Here is a 24,069-nt window from a genome sequence, read left to right on the forward strand (position 1 = left end):
TGCTGTACAGTGAATATAAGTCAAAGGTAATATACATACATTTTAATTCTACAAAAGGGCTAGAGCAATAAATAGTACAGCGAGCACTGTTTGCCCTCCATGGGGCCAGTCTAGGTTCCATCTCTGTTATCTCATATGGTTTCCCTAGTACCACAAGATGTAATTTCTTTGTGTGTGTGTGTGTGTGTGTGTGTGTGTGTGTGAGTGTGTGTGTGTGTGTGTGTGTGGTTTTTGGGTCACACCTGACAGCGCTCAGGCGTTACTCCTGGCTCTACGCCCAGAAATTGCTCCTGGCAGGCTTGGCGGATCATATGGGATGCCAGGATTCGAACCACCGTCTTTCTGCATCTAAGGCAAATGCCTTACCGCTGTGCTATCTCTCCAGCCCCTCACAAGACGTAATTTCTGAGTGAAGAGCCAGAAATAACCCCTGGCTGTGGCCCCAAACAAACAAACAAAAAAAAGAAAATATATGGGAAGAATCTGAAGATCTTATCTTTGTCTTTGAAAGATTAAGGAAAGAGCTTCGAATTTTTGCCTAACCAGAGACTGTAAGAATGGGCACAGTGGACTGGAGAGACAGTAAGGCTTTAGCCTTCTACACTGTCCATCCAGGTTTAATCCTCAACATTGCGTATGGTCCCCAAACACCACCAGGAGTGATCCAGAGCAGAGCCAGGAGTAAACCCTGAACACGGCTGGGTGTGGCCTCCACCAGCAGTTCCCCCCCAAAAAAAGACACAGTGAAAAATGAAACTCCCAAGATAAGTGATCTGGAAAAAGAGAAACAAGAAAATCTCACTAACATCTTCTGGCCAGGTTAAGCTAATCTAATGTCAAGGGCAGGGGAGATTCTGGAAAGGAACACGCACCTGGCTTCTGTGCGGCACGGCATAATCAGCATTGTCCGGCAACTTCTTGGCTGGGCGAGCACCCACAGGCCCTGACTCCTCGTCGCTGGAGCACAGGTTGGAGTCGGAGTCCTCTGCGTAGCCCAGGGCCGAGAAGGTTGGCAAGGAAGATCTTCTTCCCATCTCGCTCTGCCAGTTGGCTCTGTTCAGAATGTCAAAGAGGAAAATGAAAAGCCCCCTTTATGCTTGCATTGCTAGGTGCTAACCACTGACATGCATGGTCTCCCTGCCACACATAGTATCAGAGCTACATTATGAAGCACAGATAAGCCAGAGATCAGAATGTCTGTCTAAGAGACAGATAAGAGGTTGGGGAGGAGGATAAAAATGGGGAACATTGATGGCGGAAAGATCACACTGGTGAAAGGTGGTGTATATCTGATATTTAAAGAATGTACTGGGATCAGAGATGCAGCTCTGTGGTAGAGAGGGATACCTGGAATATGTGAGGCCTTGGGTTTGATCCCCAGCACCACATGTCTCCCTCAGCACTTCTGGTGCAGCTCCCACAATAATAAAGGGCTGGAAAGAAACCTCAATGGAATGAGCACATGCTCTGCACAAAAAGGGACACTCAGGTTTGATCCCTTGAAAACAATCTGCAGTGACCGCTAAGCACATTTTTCTAAGTAAATTTCATTCAATAAAAACGATCTTGCTTTGGGGCCGGAGTGGTGGCATAGGCAGTAAGGCATCTGCCTTATCCACGCTAGCCTAGGATGGACCGCGGTTGGATCCTCCAGCATCCCATATGATCCCCCAAGCCAGAAGCAATTTCTGAGTGCATAGCCAGGAGTAACCCCTGAGTGTCACCAGGTGTGGCCCAAAACACCAAAAAAAAAAAAAAAAAACCCACACAAAAACAAAAAACAAATAAAACTATCTTGCTACACTAAAAACAATAATAATAATTATAAATAAAATAAAGATGCTGACTCAAAAGAAAATATCTATTGCTCTGGACCAAAGTAAAAGCACAGCAGGGAGGGCATTTGCCTTGCATGTGCCAGACCAGGGTTCGATCACCAGCATCCCAGATGGTCCTCTGAGCCTGCTAGGAAGAATTTCCGAGCAGTAACACCTGAGTGCTACCAGAATTGGCCCCAAAATAAAACAAACAAATCTATTGCCCAAAATAGCAAAATAATAAAATAAAAAATGGTAAATGAGGGTCAGAAGGTAGCTCCAAGGTTAAAGCACTGCTTGTAGCATGAGGTGAGTTTGAGTTCCTGTGCTTAGCACTGCAGTAACCCTAGCGCAGAGTATGCAGGCAGGTGTGTGCAAGAAGTGTGACTCCTTAAGAAATCGACATGTATGGGCCCGGAGAGATAGCACAGCGGCGTTTGCCTTGCAAACGGCCGATCCAGGACCAAAGGTGATTGGTTCGAATCCTGGTGTCCCATATGGTCCCCCGTGCCTGCCAGGAGCTATTTCTGAGCAGACAGCCAGGAGTAACCCCTGAGCAATGCCGGGTGTGACCCAAAAAAAAAAAAAAAAAAGAAATCGACATGTGAGGGCCGGAGAGATAGCATGGAGGTAGGATATTTGCCTTGCATGCAGAAGAATGGTGGTTCGAATCCCGGCATCCCATATGGTCCCCCGAACCTGCCAGGAGTGATTTCTGAGCGTAGAGCCAGGAGTAACCCCTGAGTGCCACCGAGAGTGACCCCCCCAAAAAAACACAAAAAAACAAAAAGAAATCTACAGGTGAGAAGATGTGTAGGGCTACTCTATTAGCCCAAGTTCTCCTTCCAACATATATCTCACTTACTTGTCTCTATGTCTCTGCTTTTTCCACTCTGGAGAAGCCCATGTTCTTTCCTGAACACATATTTCCTCTCTCTCCCCTCACGTCTAAGTAAGTCTCAATAAACCTATCTTACGTCACAAAAAGGAAAAAAAGAAAAAGGATGTGTGAGTGAGAGAGAAGTACAGTGGGAGGGGGTTGCTTTGCACTCAACTGACCCGGGTAGATCCCTGGCATTGAAACACAGGGTCCCCTGACGCCCACCAGAAGTGTTCCCTGAGTCGAGAGCCAAGAGTAAGTGCTGTGTACTTACTCCAAAAACAAAAGGAAACCAACAACAGAAGTATGTGAGCAATACAACTTAAGTGTGACTGAGAGAGAGTGCCTAAGCCCCAACCCAAGCTACTGTGTGTGGGGTAACCCTGGCCACTGATACAAAAGCAGCACAGGGCAAAATTTTCTTTTAATTCCTTTTGAATTTAAAAAGAAAAAAGAAAAGAAAAGAAAAGTAAAGTAGGCAGTATTTTTCCAAGTGATGATTAGGTAAGATCTACTCTCGGGAACATCCTGATACAAAGCAGCATCTGCCCAAGCAACGGCCCAAACACAAGGCTCCTCTTTTGTGCTCCCGCTCCTTACTGAGGCCTCAGCTCTGCAGAAGTGGCATAAGGGTCGATGAAACTGTCCTTGTCCACGTAGGTTGTGTCACTGTCGGACTGGGACCTCTGGCGAGGCTGAGGAATGGCGACGGTCCGGCCAGTCAGTGTTGTTGCGAGAATGGCTGCAGCGAGAGCAGACCTGGGGGTGAAAACAAGTCAGTGAGACATCTGTGTAACGAAGTCTTCTTTGTGGCCAGTGGGAAATGCCCATCTACAGACTCACACCCAGGCGGGCTGCACCCTTGCTGCAGTGACCACAGGAATGCCTTTGCACAGGCAGCAGTGATTTGCCCAGGATTTCCTAGCCAATTGGGAGTGAAAGCAGGTCTCTAATCCATATCCATTTTTTTGTTTGTTTTGGTTTGGTTTTGGGGTCACACCGGCAGCACTTGGATTACTTCTGGCTCTACACTCAGAAATAACTCCTGGCTGGCTCGGGGACCATATGGGATGCCGGAATTCGAACCACTGTCCTTCTTCATGCAAGGCAAATGCCCTACCTCCATGCTATCTCTCCAGCCCCCTTGTTTTTTGTTTTTTGGGCCAGACCCAGTGACACTCAGGGGTTACTCCTAGCTATGCGCTCAGAAATCGCTCCTGGCTTGGGGGACCATATGGGGACACTAAGCGATCTAAACGCAGTCCATCCTAGGTTAGCGTGTGCAAGGTAAACATCCTACCGCTTGCACCACCCTTTTTGCTGCTCCATATCCATTTTCTAGTAGGTTCTCTATTAAAAATAACAGGATGATGGGGCTGGAGTGATAACATAGCCATAGGACCTTGCACGTGGCCAATCCAGGTTCCAACCCAGTTTTGATCCCTTGCATCCCATATGGTTCCCTAAGTCTGCCAGAATTAATTTCTGAGAACAGAGCTAGGAGAAACTCCTGAGCACATGATGCTGGCTCCAAAATGGACGGATGGATGGATGGATGGATGGATGGATGGATGGATGGATGGATGGATGGATGAATGAATAGATGGACAGAGGGCTGGAGCTATAGCACAGCTGTAGAGCATTTGCCTTGTAAGTGGTTAACCAGGATGAACCGGGTTCAATCCCTGGCATCCCATATGGTCCCCTGCGCCTGCCAGGATCAATTTCTGAGTGCAGAGCCAGGAGTAACCCATGAGCACTATCAGATGTGGCCCCCAAACAAACAAACAAACAAAACCCTCATATTTAAGAATACAACAAAGTGTATAGATAGGACAGCTATCTGGAGTATGAGGGAATCCCAAGCCCAGGAAGTGAACAAACTTCTGGCTCCTCCCAGCAGAGCAGACCAGTTTTTAAAAGGACAATTACGTGCATGATTCCAGGTTTATTAAACACACTATCAACCTAAAGACTTGGACTTCAATGCTCTGTTTTTTTGTTTTTTGTTTTTTTTTGTGGTTTTTGGGTCACACCCGGCAGTGCTCAGGGGTTACTCCTGGCTCCATGCTCAGAAATTGCTCCTGGCAGGCACGGGGGACCATATGGGACGCTGGGATTCGAACCGATGACCTCTTGCATGAAAGGCAAACGCCTTACCTCCATGCTATCTCTCCAGCCCCCAATGCTCTGTTTTTTAAAAACATCCTTGTTGCATTCAGTGATCAGAGGTGAGGGTTCCCTACCCTGAGGAGGGAGGTGAGGCAAACAGAATCTCTTGCCAGCCTGCAGTGAGTGATCCCCAAAAGAGCTCTGAGTACATGAATGGAATCATCCAGCAGATTTTCTCATTTATTTACAGAGTGCCAGGAGCAAGCATTTGTGGTTGAGCATAGAGTACATTCAGTCCTGCTCACCAGAGACTCACCTGGGCCTCTCTGGAGAGGGGTTGGGACTGCGTGGAGGTGGCGTGCGGGGCACAGCTGGCTTTGGGGCAATGCTGGCTGCAGGAAGAAGGCCATGGGCAATATGTTTCTGCACAAATAAAACACAGGAATCACTGATGATCGACATCTCTAGGCAATGAAAAATTCTTCCCTGGGCAAATATCAGGAGGGGACACTTGCACTGTCAATCCCTGGGCCCCACTTCTCCCCTGGCCCCCAAGCATGCTTAGCTAGGATGCACCACAACAATTGGGGTTCACCCTCCCCTCTTCAGGGTGGCCTCTCTGACCCCCCTTTCTGAGTCATCTCCAGCTCTTGCCTCAGAGCACAATCTCTAGAACCTGCTTACTGGCCACCCCATCAGTGGAAATGTCAGAGCTCGTAACCTCCTTGTCTTGAATAACCCAAAACTCTGACTGCCATAGACAAAGTCTCAGAAGCAAGATCCCTCAGTAAGTCAGAGAGCTGCATCAGCATGGGGGAGTTTCTCAGTGTCTGAAGGGGCCGCCAGCCTGGCCCGCTATGCTTCAGCTCTAAGAGGCAGGGAGAACACTGCAGTAGAGTCTCCCACATTCACTCCAGAAGAGAACTAGGGAGCAGGCTCAGGAGGGTCAAGGACAAGGAGCTTAGTAATCCAGGGAGGAGGGTTCCTTCAGGTTGGGGGCTTGAGAAGGGGTCTTCCAAGACCATCAGAGTGATGGAAGAGAATTCCAGGAAGAAGAAATGGCATGAGAAAGAAATGAGGCAAGATGTATGGGGCTCTGTTCTTGAACTAACAAGCACCAGGGCTTGCTGACTACAGGTATCTGGGAGAGAGAGGCTAGGACAGAAGGCTTGGCAAGAGCTGAAAGGCTTCTGCTTGGAGTGCTGAGAGCAGGCAAAGCAGACCCAGTGGCATGAGTGCACCCCAGTAAAACTAGCACAACCTTGGTGGACTAGAGCATGGATAGACCTTCCAAATGTCTCCACAGACCCTACCACCCTAGCTGGACTCCCACAACAGCCCCAAAGTCTCAGCTTTCCCCCTCCCTTCCCTCTTTGTCCCTCAATGAGGGATTCCATCACTTCTCCCCTGCTGCCACAGCTTGTTATCTTTGAACCCTCTGGGGTTGATACCAAATAGACTCAAAATTCTTCATAAATTCTGTGTTTTATAACAAAAATAAATCTGTATTTGTCATAAATAAATTACTTTTCCGGGGCCAGAGCAATAGCACAGTGGATAGGGTGTTTGCTTGCCTGTGGCTGACCTGAACTCAATCCCTGGAATCCGGAGCTTTGCCAGGAATGACTCCTGAGCACGAGCCAGATTCATTTTGAATCACCAGGTGTGATTAAAAAAAAAAACAAACAAAAATGAAGTTACCTTTCTCAAAACTGGCTTCCCTGTGGTACCCTGGCTTGTGGCACTGTTGTTATTTTCATACACACTGCAGAACTATTCTGCTCACCACAGGGACCAGAGATCTCCTGGGGACCCAGTGAACTCAGTTCATAGTTCTATCTCAGGGGAGTGTCGAATTCCTTGTTTTGGGAGTTCCCGAGCAGTGATATAGTGGCAGAGGTCCCACCTCAGCAATGCTAGACCAACCAGATGGGAGGGTTCACTGCTCAGGTCAGGTGAGCTGTTCATGGGCCATCAGGGCTTTATCCCAGTGCTGCTCCAAGGGCTATCTGATGCTATCTGATGCTGGGGATCATACTTAAGTTCCCAGTGAAACTGGGGTGCAAAGCTTATGTCTCTGACTCCTGATCCATCTCCCCCAGACCCTTGCTTTGGTTTTCTTAAAGCATAATCTTGCCATTTCCCCATTCCCATCCCTACCCTTATACTAACCCTTTCTTAGAACCTGCACCACTGGGAGCATTTCCTGCTGACATGGGCCTCCATCAGTCTCTAAAGCAACCGAAGATTGTCTCCACCGTGCAGGAGCCTCATGGTATCCACTCCTGATAACAGGGAGCTAGTTCAGCCCAACACAAGGTGCTTGTCAATGGCTTCTCCTGACAAGCCATCATGTAGCACTTAAAGCTGTTTCCATTACCACAGAGCAAATACTCTGCTCCTCTCTACCTGGAACTCTTTCCTCACTCCTGAGGCAACTTTTAGAAGATAGATAGATAGATAGATAGATAGATAGATAGATAGATAGATAGATAGATAGATAGATAGATAGATAGATAGATGATAGATAGATGCCTGGGTTAAATAGATAGATGATAGATAGATAGGTAGATAGATAGATGATAGATAGATAGATAGATAGATGCCTGGGTTAGATAGATAGATGATAGATAGATAGATAGATAGATAGATAGAAAGATGATACATAGATAGATAGATAGATAGATAGATAGATAGATAGATAGATAGATAGGTAGGTAGATAGGTAGATAGATAGATGGATGACTTTGCTGTGCATGCCTGGGTCTGTACCTTCTCAGTAGATCCAGTCCTATTCTGTGCTGAAATTCTTGTGGGACTGTCATCCTCTACATTGTATGACAACAGACTGCCAATCAGTTGGTGGGACCCTCACACAGTAATGCAGTTTGGTAAACATTCAATAAATCACAGGTCAATAAACATGCTGGCTGAGCTAGCCAAACTGCAATGTGAAAGTGTGTACCACTCAAGTTCTCAATGATTGTCCCCCTGCTCCTGTCCAAAGTGACTTCAGGAGAGAAAGAAGCCAGGGTAGACATGTTTATGATTGCCACTAAATAGAGGTTAAAATGCTTGCCTTGATTCTGTGTGCATGTGATTATTGAGGGCTCTGGATTCTAATGAGGTTGATGATGGGGGCTGGAGAGATAGCATGGAAGTAGGGCATTTGCCTTGCATGCAGAAGGGCGGTGGTTCAAATCCCGGCATCCCATATGGTCCCCCGAGCCTGCCAGGAGCATAGAGTCAGTGGGTAAGCACCTTACCCACTGTAGTATCTCTCCAGCCTCTCAGGGCTTCCATGCCCAGTGCCCAGCACAATCTCGGAGTTCCTCTGTTTGACATTGGCAGGCTGTTGTGCGATCTGAAATCCCTTTTGTGTGTGTGTGTGGAGGGGGAGAGGTGTAGAACTACAGCCAGGGGTATGCCAGCACCCTAACTAAAAAGGGTGCAACCTCTGATTGAACATTGCAACTAAAGAAATGGTCAGGCAGTCAGGCAGCTAAGAGAGCAATCTGATCCCAGCAGGAGGGCAAGCAAATGAAGGAGTGCAAGTCCTCGCTGGCCAGATGTGCCAGATGTGTCCCTCACACTTCACCCCATCCCCGTCCCCCAGATACGCACACCTCTCACCCCAGCAGCCCGAACAAGGGCGCGAGTTCACCACATCCAAATAATTCACGTGCACGGGGGTCAATGCACTCTCAAGGGAGAAAAGTGGAAAGCGGGGAAGGCAAGATAGGATGGCGGGAAGGATCCCCAGGGATGCTGTAGGGACCCAAGGGAAGGGCAAGAGCAGAAGTGCGGGCATCCAGGAGGGGTGCTAGCAGGGGATGGGAAGCCTGTGATGGATCTGGGGGAGAGGATCTATGGAACTTTGCCTGGGTGGGGTGTCTGTAGTGAGAAAAGAGGAAAAGGCGGGAAGCATCAGGCCTGACTCCCCAAAGCCATGTAATCTAGCCTTGACTTTAGTGCACAAAAGACCGGGGGTTGGTTCTCTTGCAACTCGGGGTGCAACTGCCTCCAACTCGGCCCAAAACCCAACCCTCCAGGGTCCGAGCGAAAAGCCGGCGAGGATGTACTTACAAACTGGCTCCGGCGGCTTTTCCGAAACCCCCGGAACATCTTTGCAACCGGAGTGTCCGGCCGGGCAAGAAGATTTTGCAACCCGACAACACACCAAGGGACTGCTCACTAGTCACTAGTGCCCCGCCTAGTGGTTTAGCTTCAGACGCCTTTTTGCCCGGAGACACATATCAACAACGACGTCTGCTATTGGCTGAAATTTCTCAGCGACCAATCAAAGACAGGTTTATTCGGTTCTCGTTGTTCTTGGCAACCAGCGGGATCGCATTCAAATTCCGGAAATGTGACTCTATCCGATCTCTGATTGGTCATCTCGGACGTCCGTCATCGACCCTCTAGCCTATCCAGAGCCGTGAAAGGAGGAGGGCGGGCAGCTTGAAGAACTGGTGCAAGTCTTGACCTGGTCCAGCCCTGGACCCAAGTGGGACCCTTGCTGGTTTGATTCCTGCTCTGGCCAGGACTGCAGAACTGAGATGTATCCAGAGCCTGGGAAGTGACGGAAATTAAGGAGGTGACATCCAAGGACCTAGATTCCAGGCATGTAGACCTAGTCCTTTGCAGACTGGCTCTCCTTGGGGAGATCCACTGGGGTTTGGAAGGGACCTGGGGGTGTGCTGGAGGGCCAGACCTACCTAGTGTCTTCTTGTTCTTTCCTCCTTAGGCCAAAACTGCCGATGGAAAGGATACCCCCTGACTGCATAGGCCCCCCACATGTGCCTTTGGGGTACGTGGTGGCCAGTGAGAAGTGGCGCGGGTCGCAGCTGGCTCAGGGAATGCAAGGTGAGTGGGCTATGCTGAGCCCCGCTTTCAGAAAGCCCCTTTTCAAACCCCAAGCTCATGTAACTCACTTTCTTCTTTTTTATATATATTATTTTTAAAAGGGAAAACTATCCTGGTGTTTGAGGATGACCTGTCACCGGTAGATTTTTACTTGTCTAGCAGATCTTGCATTCTCTTTATCTCTGAAGCTGATTTGGTAGCAGGAACTAGCTACAGAAAAAGACTCGTTCGAGTTAGAAATGTAAGTACAATGGATTTAATGAGCTAGTACAACAAGTAGGACACTTTCCTTGCAATGCAACCTGAGTTCGACACCTCCCCCCATCCCTGGGTCCTAGCACTGCCAGGAGTGATTCCTGTGTGCAGAGCCAAGAGTAACCCCTGAGCACTGCAAGGTGGGAACCCCTAATAACAAAGAAATGTAAGTACTGACCCAAACTGGAATTTATTTGTTTGTTTGTTTGTTTGTTTGTCTTTGGGTCACACCCAGCAGCGCTCAGAGGCCACTCCTAGCTCCTGGCAGGATCAGGGGACCATATGGGATGCCGGGATTCAAACCAATGACCTTCTGCATGAAAGGCAAATGGCTTACCTCGATGCTTTCTCTCCGGCCCCTGTTTTTAATAATTTCTATAAAAACCGTTAGCCATGGGTTTCTCATCCTTGAAGAGAAAGCCTTTTTTTTTTTTTTTTTTTGGCTTTTGAAGGTATTTTGTTACAAGTTGATTTATTGTCTCCTCTCTTCCCTTTCTCCCACCACCCTCCCTTCTTTGAAGTCCAATCATCTCCAAGCGATTGTCATTGTGGAAAAGACTCAAATGAGTGTACAGTACTTCCCAGCCGTCCAGAAGTTCACTGTCCTAGACCTAGGCATGGTGCTGCTTCCAGTAGCCGACCAGATGGAAGCTGCCAGCCTCATTAGCCAGTTTGTAAGTAATGATCAGGAGCTCTTTGAGCAAGTCCATCTGACCTGGGAATCAGTCTCTAGCCCTTGTCCTTTGATACTTCGGTCTGTATTATTCCCTGTTTATTTCTAAAACTTGGATGAAGGGGGCCGGAGAGATAGCACAGTGGAAGGGCGTTTGTCTTGCACACAGCCGACCCAGGACTGACGACAGTTTGAATCCCGGCATCCCCTATGGTTCCCGTGCCTGCCAGGAGCATTTTCTGAGTGCAGAGCCAGGAGTAACCCCTGAGTGCAGCCGAGTGTGACCCAAAAACCACCAAAAATATAAAATAAAACTTGGGAGAAGAGAATGGTAGAACACATACCACACGGGTGTGCCACCCTGGGACCCAAGGAGCCTGAGTACCAAAAACAAAACCAAAATAATCCCTTTTTGGAGGAAAAATTTCAATTCAGCAATGCTACAGGGAAGGGAGATGTCCTCAGGCACATTCTAGGTCCCAAGTTTAGACTTCTGTGTCTACACCTATCATTTATTATTCTGCTGGTGAAATGCTAATTTGGACCTCAGCCTCACATATCTTTTGTTAAGCATAAGCACTCCATCTGCAAATTTTTTTTTTTTTTTGGATTTTGGGCCACACCCAGCAGCGTTCAGGGGTTACTCCTGGCTCTGCACTCAGAAACTACTCCTGGCAGGCTTGGGAAATCATATGGGATGCCAGGAATCAAACTCGGACCTGTCTCGGGTCGACAGCGTGCAAGGCAAATTTTCTCTGGTATGCTATCACTCCAGCTCTGCACATTTATTTTATTTATTTATTTATTTTTTGGTTTTTGGACCACACCCGGCAGTGCTCAGGGGTTACTCCTGACTGTCTGCTCAGAAATAGCTCCTGGCAGGCACAGGGGACCACATGGGACACCGGGATTCAAACCAACCACCTTTGGTCCTGGATCGACTGCAAGGCAAACGCCGGTGTGCTATCTCTCCGGGTCCTGCACATTTATTTTTAAAAACAGAAGTCATACCCAACAGTGTTGTGGGGGCAGTTGTGCTTCCAGAGACCATTCCCAGGGCTTCACACCTGCTAGATATGTATGTGGTGGTCCACTTGTGCTCTCTCCCAGGCCCCAACTTGTTTTAAAACTGATTCTCCATACTCTCACTGATACTCATCTCAACTATACTTTAGAACTTTTGGGGACTTTTTATTTTTGTGGTTTTTGGGCCACACCTAGCAGTGCTCAGGGGTTACTCCTCACAGACTCAGGGAACCATATGGGATGCTGGGAATCGAACATGGGCCAGCTGTGTGCAAGTCAAATGCCCTACCCGCTGTGCCATCACTCCAGCAAAGCTGGTAACTTTTTTTTAATAAAACATAAAATTATAGAGGCCAAAGAGAAAGCACAGCGGTAGGGCATTTGCCTTGCACTCAGCCGATCTAGGACAGACAGTGGTTTGAATCTGGCATCCCATTTGGTCTCCCGTGTCTGCCAGAAGTGATTTCTGAGTGCAGAGCCGGGTGTAACCCCTGAGCATCGCCGGGTGTGACCCAAAAACAAACAAACAAAAAATTATACATAAAACAATTTACTTGAGCAAATGAAAACCAGAGAGAGCAAAATTTTACCAAACATCTCAGAAACGGTTTGTCCCATAGAGGGCGCTCATGTGCTTTCTGTTATATATTTTGCTTCAGGTTCTAGAGCAAACTAAAGAGCCCAGTAAAAACCCTCTGCTCAGGAAGAAGCGGGCTCAGATTTCTGAGGCCTGTCTGCTTAGGACTGTGCAACAGATCCCAGGCATCGGAAAAGTCAAAGCTCCCCTTCTGCTTCAGAAGTTTCCGAGTATCCAGCAGCTGAGTTGCGCTTCCCTCCAGGAACTGGAGTCAGTGGTGGGGCAAGCAGCTGCACAGCAAATTCACGACTTTTTCACTCGGCCACGGTGAGGGTCTCCCAAGCAACGACTCCAGCTCTTTTTTAAATCAAACTACAGGATCCTGATTTTTGTACTTGCAGAGCAAGAAGGCTTCTCGAACAGCAGCTCATGGCAGGTGCAGTGGCACTTGGGAATCTGCTTGCTGGGTCCAGGTAGTGAGTGGTCCCTGTTGGCACTTCCCTTGTCTACTAGGAGAGGGAGGGATTGTGGGCATCTTCCCAAGAGAATCATGTTAATCGGGACAGACTCAGCAAAAAGCTAGCTCACACAGGTTTTCCTGTGTGACCTTGAATCTGTATGTCATGGACAGGGCTTACCAGGCTCCCGCTGGCAGCTGGGAGTCCCCAGGGTGAACCTACAATGCAGTATTGTGCCCCTGGCTCCTGGCTGCAGAACTGCTGTTCTCCAGGTCAACTCTCCCTATACCTGTGCTATGGGGCCACTGCCACTGTAAATAAACACTGTGTCTTCCTTCCTTCCTTCCTTCCTTTCTTCCTGGCCTCCTCCCTTCCTGGTAGCCCGTTTGTTTATAATCATAGAGTCTTGTCTTCTAAATACAGAAAGCTTGGATCTGGAGTTTCTATTTAAAGGTTAAGAAGCCTGGGACCAGGGCAATAGTGCATAATTTGCCTTGCATATGGCAGGCCAGGGTTCAGTCTCCGGCATCCCATGTGGTTCCCAGAACCCCCTAGGAGTGATCCCTGAGCACAGAGCCAGGAGTATGCCCTGAATACCATGTGCAGCCCCACTTCAAAATAAATAAAAATTACAAAGCTAAGTGGGGTATTGGGAAGATGGCTCAAAGGGCTAAAGTGTATGCTTTTCATGTAGGAGATCCTGAATACGACCCCCACAGGCACTGCTCGGTAAACCCCTGGTGGCCCCTACATTGCTAGACCCAGTCATGGCACAACCAGTTCATGGATTACCCCAATTAGCCCTCAGATCCCCTCAAAATTAGTAACAAAGCAGGTATATGAGGGAGGAGTTTATATGGTACATGTTTGCAAATGATAATACAATGATAGGAAAGTATACAAGAGGCAGACAAAGCATAAGGGGATGTAAGGATACCTGCAGGGCTGGGGGGGGGGATTTAAAATTCAGTGTGGGGTGTTGGGATAGATAGTACAGCAGGCAGGGTTCTTGCCTTGCATGTAGCTGACAAGAGTTCAATCCTCTGCATCCCATATAGACCCCTGACCACCGCCAGGAGTGATTTCTGAGTGGCAAACCAATAGTAACCCCTAAGTTGTGGCCCCCAAACTAATAATAGCAATAATGATAAAAAATACAATTAGGGGCCGGGCGGTGGCGCTAGAGGTAAGGTGCCTGCCTTGCCTGCGCTAGCCTAGGACGGACCGCGGTTCGATCCCCCCGGCGTCCCATATGGTCCCCCAAGCCAGGAGCGACTTCTGAGTGCATAGCCAGCAGTAACCCCTGAGCATCACCGGGTGTGGCCCAAAAACCAAAAAAAATACAATTAGAGGCAATATGGTTTCAAAGATACTAAGAATACTTTAACGCTCTTTATGCTTTGTGAAATAGTTTTTTTTAAAAAAAGAAACATTTTGTGCTTGAGGGTAGGATGCATTTGAAAGAAGAAATGAAAAGTGAAATAGGGGCCGGAGAGGTGGTGCTAGAGGTAAGGTGTCTGCCTTGCAATCGCTAGCCAAGGAAGGACTTCGGTTCGATCCCCTGGCATTCCATATGGTCCCCCCAAGCCAGGGGCAATTTCTGAGTGCTTAGCCAGGAGTAACCCCTGAGCATCAAATGGGTGCGCCCCCTCAAAAAAAAGAAGAAAAAAAAGAAAAGTGAAATAAACAGTAAATCAGGCAAATAAATGTGTTTATTTAAATACTTAATATAAAAACGGTCCTAGAAGTGATATACTTTTCCTTTTGATATTGCACTATGAAAATATTTAAGTTCTTCTTAGATTTCAATGCTATCTATTCTTTAAAGCTATAGAACTTGTGCTATGTCAACAGTGAGTCTTAAGTAGAATCACAGTGTCATCCAACTTATAGCAAGAGAAATCAATTGGTAAGACTTGTTTTGCAGAATCGAATAGAGCTGAAAACTAGAATCATTAATTTACATTCATGTCCCTATTATAAAATGTAAAACTTAGCTTTTTACCCACCTTTAACACTTCAAATATATGATGCAATTCCTACTTTAAACAAAATGACGATGATTTGAGTATCAAACAGTATATATCTACCTTGTAGATAGTATCTTTATCTAACACGGACACTGTGTTAGCAACCTTTAAATGAAAAACTAAAAACGAAAGCTCCTAAATTTAACTTTTTTTCATCTAACAAGTCACAAAAATTTTACCCTTAGAGACTGGGAAATAAGTTTCATATTCTTTAGAAATAATAGCAAGAATTCATCATTGTAGGAACATTCAGTCCTCTTAGGAAGCAATTTCCTGAACAGTTAATAAACGCTAAATCTATCCTCAACCCTTGTGACTGGCCTTTATGTAGAGGTGATCTTAATTCTGGGTTCAAAATGGAGTGGTGGAGCAAGCGGTAAGGCATCTATCTGCCTTGCCCCTACTAGCCTAGGACGAACTCGGTCTGATCCACTGAAGTCCCATATGGTCCCTCAAGCCAGGAGCAATTTCTGAGCGCATAGCCAGGAGTAACCCCTGAGCACCGCCAGATGTCATGAGCCCGGGGTTCATTTGACATCCCATAAGGTCCCCCAACCTGCCACAAGCAATTCTGAGTGCAGATTCAGGAGTAACCTCTGAGGGCCGCAGGGTGTGGCCCAAAAACAAAACAAAACAAAAAAAAGTGAACTAGTACCCAAGCCTGGGTAATCAAATTGCAATCCAATTAAGTTTTGACATTAACTCAATAACTAAAGCCATCATTTTAAGCCATTAAAAAAATAGCCATGTTCCAACACTATTCTATTGGTAGCACTTACGTAATAAATAACTTAAACATCTATTCAAAGACACCCTTTAACTAGGTTTGTCCCCCATATGTTTCTACAGGGTCTTGTCAGTTTCACTTATGAAGACATAAAAAGTAAGTTTTTACATGGTGAGAAATCTGGGTTGGGGAAGACTTGGGACGTTCTAATTATGGCACAAATGTGAAACCAAGTCAGCACTGGAAACACTTCTCCGTCTCTTCAGTAGAGAGAACTGTCAGAGTTGAGAAGGCTGAAAGGAGGCGGGAACTTCTTCTTGACTTGAGGCCTCGACACCCCAACCGATGGGAGGCACAGTGTGCTGGCTGACTTCTGTCTGTTCTTGCTGGTGCCCCAACCCAAGAAAGAAAGCTTTTTGGAGATCTTCTTGGTTTTATCAGATTTGTCATCACCCTCGATGGCCAGGCAGATCATGGAGTAGGTCTTCTGCATCCCCACGGAGTACGTGGCACACTTGTTGTGCTGCAGAGGAAAGGAAGGGAACAGTGTTAAAAAGCCTCGACTGGGAGGATGGGGCCCGAGAGATAGCATGGAGGTAAGGCATTTGCCTTGCATGCAGAAGGACGGTGGTTCGAATCCCAGCATCCCATATGGTCCCCTGAGCCTGCCAGGAGAATTTTCTGAGCATAGAGATAGGCTGGGTGTGACCTGAAAACCAAAAACATAAAATAAAAGCCTCGACTGGGGTCAGAGTCATAGCACAATGGTAGGGCATTTGCCTTGCACATGGCTGACCCAACTTGGAACAGTATTACATTGGTCACCAATGTGAAAATGTATAATGAACAGTGGATATTCCTTTCACCTAGGCTAGAAATTCCAGACCTTTCCATCGAGAACCTCTATTATTCTTGCAGAGATAAATGTATACATTGCAGTTACTGGCATAAGCATAGTTCACAGACATTTCTTCCTGCCTGCTGTCTTCACTTCCTGTGTCTGAGAAGACAGTGCGTATGCTCAAGTAATATGTAACAACTCGTTCTTTCTTGGTTTAGTTTGGAGTCCATCCTTTGTGATAGCAGCTCAGGGTTTACTCCTGGCTCTGCACTCAGGGATCATTTCTAGCAGTGGCTCAGAGGACCATATGAGGTGCCAGGAGCCCAGGATTGAACCCTGCTCAGCTGACGGCAAAGCAAACACCTTGCCTGCTATACTATTCATCATTCATATTCAGAACCCAGCCTCTCTCTAGCCTCTAACTTTATTCTTCTTAAAAAAACAATAGACTCAGGGCTGGAGAGATAGCATGGAGGTAAGGCATTTGCCTTTCATGCAGAAGGACTGTGGTTCAAATCCTGGCATCCCATATGGTCTCCTGTGCCTACCAGGGGCGATTTCTGAGCCTAGAGCCAGGAGTAACCCCTGAGCGCTGGTGTGCCCCCAAAACCAAAAAACAAAAACAAAAACAAAAACAAAAAAACAATAGACTCCATAGTGAAGATATGATTAAGTTTGTCTCCCCCCCCTTTTTTTAATTTTTGGGCCGCACTCAGCGGTGCTCAGGGGTTGCTCCTGGCAGGCTTAGGGGACCATATGGGATGCCAGGGATCGAACCTGGGTCCGTCCTGGATTGGCTACGTGCAAGGCAAATGCAAGATTGCTGTGTTATCACTCCAGCCCCAAGTTTGCCCCCCTCTTTTCTTTTTTTACAAAGGTGGTTATAATGTATAAGATTTACCTCTTGAACCACTTAAGTCCTCAGTGACACTAAGTACACTCACATTACTGTAAAACCATCTCCACCATCCGTCTCAACAACTCTTCAAATTCTCTAAGAGCAATCCCATACTTGTTAAATACTATTTTTTTTTGAGGGAATGAGGGGAGGAGTGTCACACCTGGTGGTGCTTAGGGTTTATTATTCCCAGTTCTGCACTATGAATAGTATAAGCCTTATTCCTATTCCTCTTGCTAGGAGATCAAACTGTAATATTGCTCCAAACCCTTCTATCATTCACTTTTAAAGGATCATAGAAGATACAAAGAAACTTCTTGTTTTCTGAGTTGTTTTGTTTTGTTTGGAGGGTCTTTTTTTGGGAGGGGGGTTGTGAAGCAAAATAGTTTCTTGGTGGTTTTTTTTGTTTTGTTTTGTTTTTTTTTTTTTTTTTGGTTTTTGGGTCACACCCAGCGACACTCGGAATTCTCTCCTGGCTCTAAGTTCCGAAATTGCTCCTGACAGGCTCAGGGGACCATATGGGATGTCAGGAATTGAACCCAGGTCATCCTGGGTCAGCCGTGTGCAAGGCAAACACCCTATCACTGTGCTTTCTCTTTGGCCCCTGCAAGATAGTTTTTATTGAACAAAACTTGCTTAGAATGATGTGAGAGGAGAGAAAGGAGAAATATGTATGAACAAGAGAACATGGGATTCTCCAAAGTGAAACAGCAAGTGAAAAACGAGAGGAATTCAAGGAATGCAAAGAACACTGTCTCGTAGAGCAAACCAAGAAACTTGTTTTCTAGACACTTCCATGTGGATTATTACTCCTCTGATCTGCCTAATAATGATGAATTTCTTTTTCAGCCACTTAGTGAGCATCTACTATAGTCAGAAATGAAGTCAGGCCATTGATGTCAATACACATATATAGCATTTACAAAGTACAAATCTGAAGATCCACTTTTATAAAATGCCCCTGTGGAGTGTGGCTGCTGCTGCCTTCCCTGTAAAACTACCCACTAATCCTCCCAGGCTGCACAAGACACAAACTATCATTAAGAAGGTAGTAAAACAACCCTGGAGGTAAACTTCCAGCTGCTCAGAGTCTTTGTGCTTTGTTACAGCCACTCCCTTATAAATCCCCTCAATTCTCTTCGGTGCTCCCTGGCAAAATGTCAACTCCAGTTTGGTTCCACCCTCTGCCTCCCCGGGATCCAAACAGCTGCACAGTGCCTGAGGATATTTAGCTATTTAGTGAGCTGAGTTGCTTTCCTTGAAATTCCAGGCCTGACCCAAGGCACCATACTTAGCCCTCCCACCCTTACCCTAGTATAAGTTTCATTTGCTCCTTGACAACTTCTGAAGCCAAGCCTATGACTTAATTGCATCTAAGCTCCAAATACAGGCACCCCTCCATCCCCCTTGCCTCTTCCAGAACAATCAGCATTGCTCACTCCTTCTTTGAAAAGCTTTCTTTAGTCTTAGGGCCTCTCCAGTTGCCAGCCCAAGAACCGGTCCTATTCCCTCCCATTCACTTCTTGCAGCCCTCATCCTGCATGGTCTCTGATACCCACACACCTGCTCCTCCAATCTCCCCTGGGGCAGCTCTCTGGCACCCTCAGAGCCTCCTTTAGCACAGTGGAAACCTCTGCACTAGTCTAACTCTTACATCACCTGGGTGAGCAAACAGGCCAAGTGAGGGTGTTGACCTGGAGGTCACATATCTTTTCTGTTTGTTTGTCTTTGTTTTGGGGCCACATCCAGCAGCGCTCAGGGGTTACTCCTGGCTCTGCACTCAGGAATTACTCCTGGCAGGCTCGAGGGACCATACAGGATGCAGGGGACAGAACCCGCATACAAGGCAAATGCCCTCTGTGTTATCGCTCTGACTCCTACGTAACTCATTAACAACAAACAGCAGGGTCTGATTCCAGCTGTTTGATTCCCAGCCTGAGATTCTTTCCATCTATCTGTAGCATCCAAAATATGCCCCACGGGAGTGCTAAGGGAAGTTGGACATAATCGTGGAGTATATAACCTAGGGTCAGTATCTAGCCAGAGCACTGGGATTTAGTGTCTCTTTGGTTTTATTTAAAGGAAAGACTTGAAAACAGTGCCCATAGGCTAGAGCATTAGTATAGCAGGTAAGGCCTTTGCCTTGTACGCTGCCAGCCCAAGTTTGATCCCTGGTAGCCCAAATGGTTCCCCCAAGCACCGCCAGGACTAATTCCTGAATGCAGAGCCAGAAAGCAGGAATATCTCTGAACATCACTGAAGTGTGGCCCCCAAACAATGGATAAAAAAAGAAAAACCTGCCCACCTTGGTCTTCAAACCCATGTTCTTCCTTAAACATGTTCTAAGTGGTTTGTTTCTGCTTGGCTATTTCTACTCTGGAGAAGTGTGGACACATATTACCCTCTTCCTCTCCTCTCACATTTTCCTAAGTCCCATGCTTCATGCCCATATGGCCCCCTGAACTCACTAGCAGTGATATCTGAGCAGCACAGCCAGGAGGAAGTCACCAGGTGTGGCTCAAAACCAAACCAATAAAAAGGGCATGGAAGGTCATGAAAATGGAGTGTCTTGGTATAAGGTGAACCCACTTCCTTTTTCCCTCACCTCTTCTTTTGGCATATAAAAGCCCATCTGGATTACAGAACCTCCCCTGACCCTGGTGGTTGGGATTCTGGATAATAAAGAGAGGAATCTGGTTTGGGGGGGGGGGGGGACAGGCAGAATGAGCACATGGCAGAGAAAGGCCATGAGGCAAAAGGCAGACCAACATCAATGAAACTTTAACTCATTGGCTTGGTGTATTATTTCTCCTGCTTCATCAGTCCACCTAAGGGATTAGAAAACATGGTGCCTGGGGTGGTCTCACCCAACTCATGGATATTTTTTTTTAACATCTTGGTAATGGCAATAGAGACACAATTGAGGCAATGGTGGGCTCCTTGGCGAGGCCAAATATCTCAAAGCTGATGCTTCTCAAGCTCTTCTTTGAGTTGACTCTGGTGTTGCCCGGCCTTGTCCAGCCAGATGCCAGAGGGTACAGGAAGCATTTCAAACTAGGACAACTAGAGGCCAGAGGGATAGTAGAACAGGCAGGGTGCTTGCTTGCCTTGTACCCCTCCAGCTTGGGTTTGGTCCCGATACTACATATGGTCCCCCAAATCTCACAGAAAGTGATCCATGAGCATCAGAGCTAAAAATAAGCCATTAAGCACCACCAGGAGTGTTCTAAAAACAAAAGCAAAAGTTAGGCCATGCTTTCTCCAATTCCTCCACCACCACCACTGACCACCAGTCTGCATGCTCCCTGCCCTCTGACAGCCTACCAGCAGCAGCTCCCATGTCACACCCCTGCCCAAGAGACTCCCAGCTTCTGCCCTCCATCTTGCATCAGGCTCCTGCAGAAATAGAACCTATGTGCAAGTGGTCCCCTTGATTGAGACTGGCGGGGGGCTGGGTTTCCTTCATCATTAAACCTGGCCAACCTGGTCCTGAAGAGCCTCTCACAGCCTTGGCATTCTGTCATGACACACCTGTTTTCTTTCTAGCACTTATCAAAATCACAGTCACCTGATTGCTGATTTAGTGCCACAGGGACCTTATCTAGTTCCAGCAGCAGCTATGTCACCTAAGATGGGGCTGGCACAGTGAGGCACCATCCAGATTTGCTGGCTGAATTCACAACCTTGTGGCTGTTCACTATGTGAACAGGGACCTGTTCACTATGTGAATGTGACTGATCAGAGAGTGCTGGCAGTGATTCCACCTCAGGAAAACTGCACCCACGAGTCTGCCCAGGTAACAGGCACTTTCAGAGACACCCTGGGAAGCAGCCGGCATTGACATGTGGAGAGGGCTACTCTCTATGGCCTCCACCTTGTTTGGACATGGGTATTTTTCTAAACCAGAAGTATGTATTACTTTTGCAATGTTTAAGCAGAAAAACGAGGCAACTGGTTATTTATTTATAGGAATAGTTTTAGTCCCTGGTCAGCCAATTGATTTTCACTCACAGAAATATCCTTCTGATGGCAAAAAAATAATTGCTGCTTACTGATAATGATTTTCAATCACCTATGTATGGATGCTACTATCTGCAGATGTGTGAAGAGTGGAAACCACAAATTAAAAAACATGAGTTGGGGGGCCGGGCGGTGGCGCTAAAGGTAAGGTGCCTGCCTTGCCTGCGCTATCCTTGGACGGACCGCGGTTCGATCCCCCGGTGTCCCATATGGTCCCCCAAGCCAGGAGCAACTTCTGAGCGCATAGCCAGGAGTAACCCCTGAGCGTTACCGGGTGTGGCCCAAAAACCAAAAAAAAAAAAAAAAAACATGAGTTGGGGCTGGAGCGTTAGCACAGCAAGAAAGGTGTTTGCCTTGCATGCGGCTGATCCAGGTTTGATCCCCAGCATCCCATATGTTCCCCCAAGCCTGCCAGTAGTAGTTTCTGAATGCAGAGCCAGGGGTAACCCCTGAGTGCCACTGGGTGTGGAGCAGTGTGGCACCCAGTGGCACTCAGAGGTTACCCCCCTGGCTCTGTGCTCAGAAATTGCTCCTGGCTTGGGGACCATATGGGACTCCAGTGAGGTCCCCCCGGGTCAGCCACATGCAAAGCCAATGCCCTACTGATGTACTATCTCTCCGGCCATCCCCCCAATTTTTTTAATTAAAAAATTCAGGAATTGGGGGCCGGGAAGGTGGCGCTACAGGTTAGGTGTCTGCCTTGCAAGTGGATGGACCGCGGTTCGATCCCCCGGTGTCCCATATGGTCCCCCCAAGCCAGGGGTGATTTCTGAGCGCATAGCCAGGAGTAACCCCTGAGCTTCAAACGGGTGTGGCCCAAAAACCAAAAACCAAAAAAAAAAAAAAAAATTCAGGAATTGGAACCATAGCACAGCAGTATGGTGTTTGCCTTGTAAGTGGTCAACATAGGATGGACCCTGGTTCAATTCCCAGCATCCCATATGGTCCCCCAAGCCTACCAGGAGTGATTTCTGAGCAGAGCCAGAAGTAACCCCTGAGCGCTGCCAGGTATGACCCCCCCAAAAAATTAAAAATAGTTTTTTTTAAGAACTAGAAAGATAGTGCAGTGGGTAGGGCACTTGCCTTGCATGGAGCCCACCCATGTTCAATTGCCAGCAACGCACATGGTCCCTCAAGCCCTACCAGAAGTGAGAGTAAGCCCTGAGCACTGTTGGGTGTGGTCCCAAAACAGAGAAACAAAGTTTAAAAAAAAATGAGCTGAAGCAACAGCACAGTGGGTAGGGCGTCTGCCTTGCAAGTGGCAGACCCAGCATCCCCTATGGTCCTGAGCCTGCCAGGAGAGATTCCTGAACGCAGAGCCAGGACTAATCCCTGAGCATGGCCAGGTGTGATCCAAAAACAAAAAAATAAATATTAAAAAGTTGGGTACCTGTGGCAGGGGATAATGCTGGCAGAAGGCCGAGGGCAGAGGGCCAGACACAGTGTCTAGGACAGGATCACCCCTGCCCCCCATTATCCCCACCCCATTATGTCAGTGCTCACCATGGATGAGGAAGAGTCCCGGACACTGATGACCTTCATGTCGATATTGTCCTCGCCAAAGCCCTGGAGCAGTTTCATCACTTCACTCACTGTCAGCCACTTACAGTCCACATCTTGAATGGACACGATGTAGTCCCCTTCCCGGGTTCCTGCCAGCTACAAAGGATAACTGAAATCAGGCAACAAGCCTGTCATCCAAATCCCTGCTCATCCCTGAGAGTCCTGCAGGAAATCTAAAGCCAACCCTTCATGGGTGGGACAGAGCTTGGCAGACTGATGCACGTTTTATATACAGGAAGCCCAGGCTCTTATCTCCAGGGCTATAGGGTTCCCAAAACACCAATGAGGGACCCCCAAAACCATTGAGGAGGTGTTTCCCCACCCCAACAAGGAACCAATCACAGTCAGATTTTTTGCATAAGAAGCCTGAATCCCCTTTTGAACCCGATTGTAGGAGTGTGGGCTTTGCACCCTTTCTCTCCCCCTTCCCCGCCATCCAGGAAGGGTACACTTACCGCTGCAGAGCAATAGGGGTCCAGGGACTGGACTTGCACTGGGGCATCCCCCTTCAAGGTGAACCCCAAGTCCCCTTCTTCTGCAGTGAACTGAATGTTTCGAGGAGGCGTCCATCTCTTGTTGGCACAAAAGATGGAAGGGGGACCCTGTGGGGGCAGAAGAGCATTAGATGCACTTGATGCTGGAAAGACAGGGAAAAAGTCTGAAGATGTCACAGCCCTGCTCTGAGACACATGAGCCATCCGGGATAGCAGAGGTGACAGTGGAGGTTGTCATTCTCTCTAAACGACTTACATTGTTTCGTATGACATTCTTTTCCAAAAAGTATCTTCCTCAAACATTCAATATATCCAAACCACAAACATTAATGACTGTAAACATAGTACTTAATCTAGTAAGAGAATTCCTTCTATTCCTGGTATCACAGGATGCCCAGTATTACTGGGAGCAACCAAGCACCACAGGATGTGGTGCCCCAAAATAAAACAAAACAGAACTGAGGACAGAAGGAGACAGTACAATGCCAAGTGACTAGATAGTTGCCAATATGCATGCAGTTATAAATGAAGTTTGTAGGCACACACCACTGAGTTTGGAACCTTTTGTGGTACGTGCTTTTCTTCATAGTTCAACAAACGAAGGCCTAATAAAAATGGAGCCTTTATTACCTAAAGATGTAGAAACTTAAGGAAGTAATAAAGAGGCTTTATTAAAGTGTGGCATTGTGAATTTACAGTGGATTAAGAAGCAACAGAGAAAGTCATAAAACAATATTACTTCTTAAAAAAAAAAGGAAAAAGAAAGAGATCAGGGCCAGAGCAGTGGCGCAGCAGTAGGGCATTTGCCTTGCCAGCACTAGCCTAGGACGAA

The 24,069-nt window shown here is 47.2% G+C and overlaps 4 protein-coding genes across 4 annotated transcripts in view; 2 read left to right on the forward strand and 2 right to left on the reverse strand.

Moving 5' to 3' along the window:
- CEP89 (centrosomal protein 89) overlaps positions 1–9,039 on the reverse strand; it is a 65,364-nt gene extending 56,325 nt beyond the window's left edge. The window contains exons 1-4 of the mRNA XM_049786698.1: positions 8,896–9,039; positions 5,126–5,232; positions 3,298–3,456; positions 873–1,053 (exon numbers count right to left, since the gene is read on the reverse strand). Coding sequence (XP_049642655.1) covers positions 873–1,053; positions 3,298–3,456; positions 5,126–5,232; positions 8,896–8,934 — 486 coding nt within the window. The 5' untranslated portion in view covers positions 8,935–9,039. The remainder of the gene's footprint in view (positions 1–872; positions 1,054–3,297; positions 3,457–5,125; positions 5,233–8,895) is intronic.
- Positions 1–24,069, forward strand: part of LRP3 (LDL receptor related protein 3) — a 269,703-nt gene that overhangs the window by 7,204 nt on the left and 238,430 nt on the right. The gene's annotated exons all lie outside the window — the stretch shown is intronic.
- Positions 9,570–12,537, forward strand: FAAP24 (FA core complex associated protein 24). Its single transcript, XM_049786670.1, has 4 exons — positions 9,570–9,675; positions 9,777–9,916; positions 10,452–10,604; positions 12,289–12,537. Exons 1-4 carry the CDS (start codon positions 9,570–9,572, stop codon positions 12,535–12,537), a joined length of 648 nt encoding a protein of 215 aa, XP_049642627.1.
- The window catches only part of RHPN2 (rhophilin Rho GTPase binding protein 2), a 77,333-nt gene continuing 68,601 nt past the window's right edge, over positions 15,338–24,069 (reverse strand). The window contains exons 13-15 of the mRNA XM_049786579.1: positions 23,199–23,345; positions 22,684–22,839; positions 15,338–15,944 (exon numbers count right to left, since the gene is read on the reverse strand). Coding sequence (XP_049642536.1) covers positions 15,684–15,944; positions 22,684–22,839; positions 23,199–23,345 — 564 coding nt within the window. The 3' untranslated portion in view covers positions 15,338–15,683. The remainder of the gene's footprint in view (positions 15,945–22,683; positions 22,840–23,198; positions 23,346–24,069) is intronic.

The sequence above is a fragment of the Suncus etruscus genome, chromosome 14, assembly GCF_024139225.1.
Source record: "Suncus etruscus isolate mSunEtr1 chromosome 14, mSunEtr1.pri.cur, whole genome shotgun sequence".
In the NCBI taxonomy this organism is placed as follows: Eukaryota; Metazoa; Chordata; class Mammalia; order Eulipotyphla; family Soricidae; genus Suncus; species Suncus etruscus.

What these genes read in the sequence shown, in the direction of transcription:
- FAAP24 (XM_049786670.1), top strand. Translation starts at nt 9,570, where the DNA reads ATGGAAAGGATACCCCCTGACTGCATAGGCCCCCCACATGTGCCTTTG. An exon ending in GACTCGTTCGAGTTAGAAAT is followed by an intron (nt 9,917 to 10,451) that starts GTAAGTACAATG and finishes CCTTCTTTGAAG; the next exon opens with TCCAATCATCTCCAAGCGAT. An exon ending in CCAGCCTCATTAGCCAGTTT is followed by an intron (nt 10,605 to 12,288) that starts GTAAGTAATGAT and finishes ATTTTGCTTCAG; the next exon opens with GTTCTAGAGCAAACTAAAGA.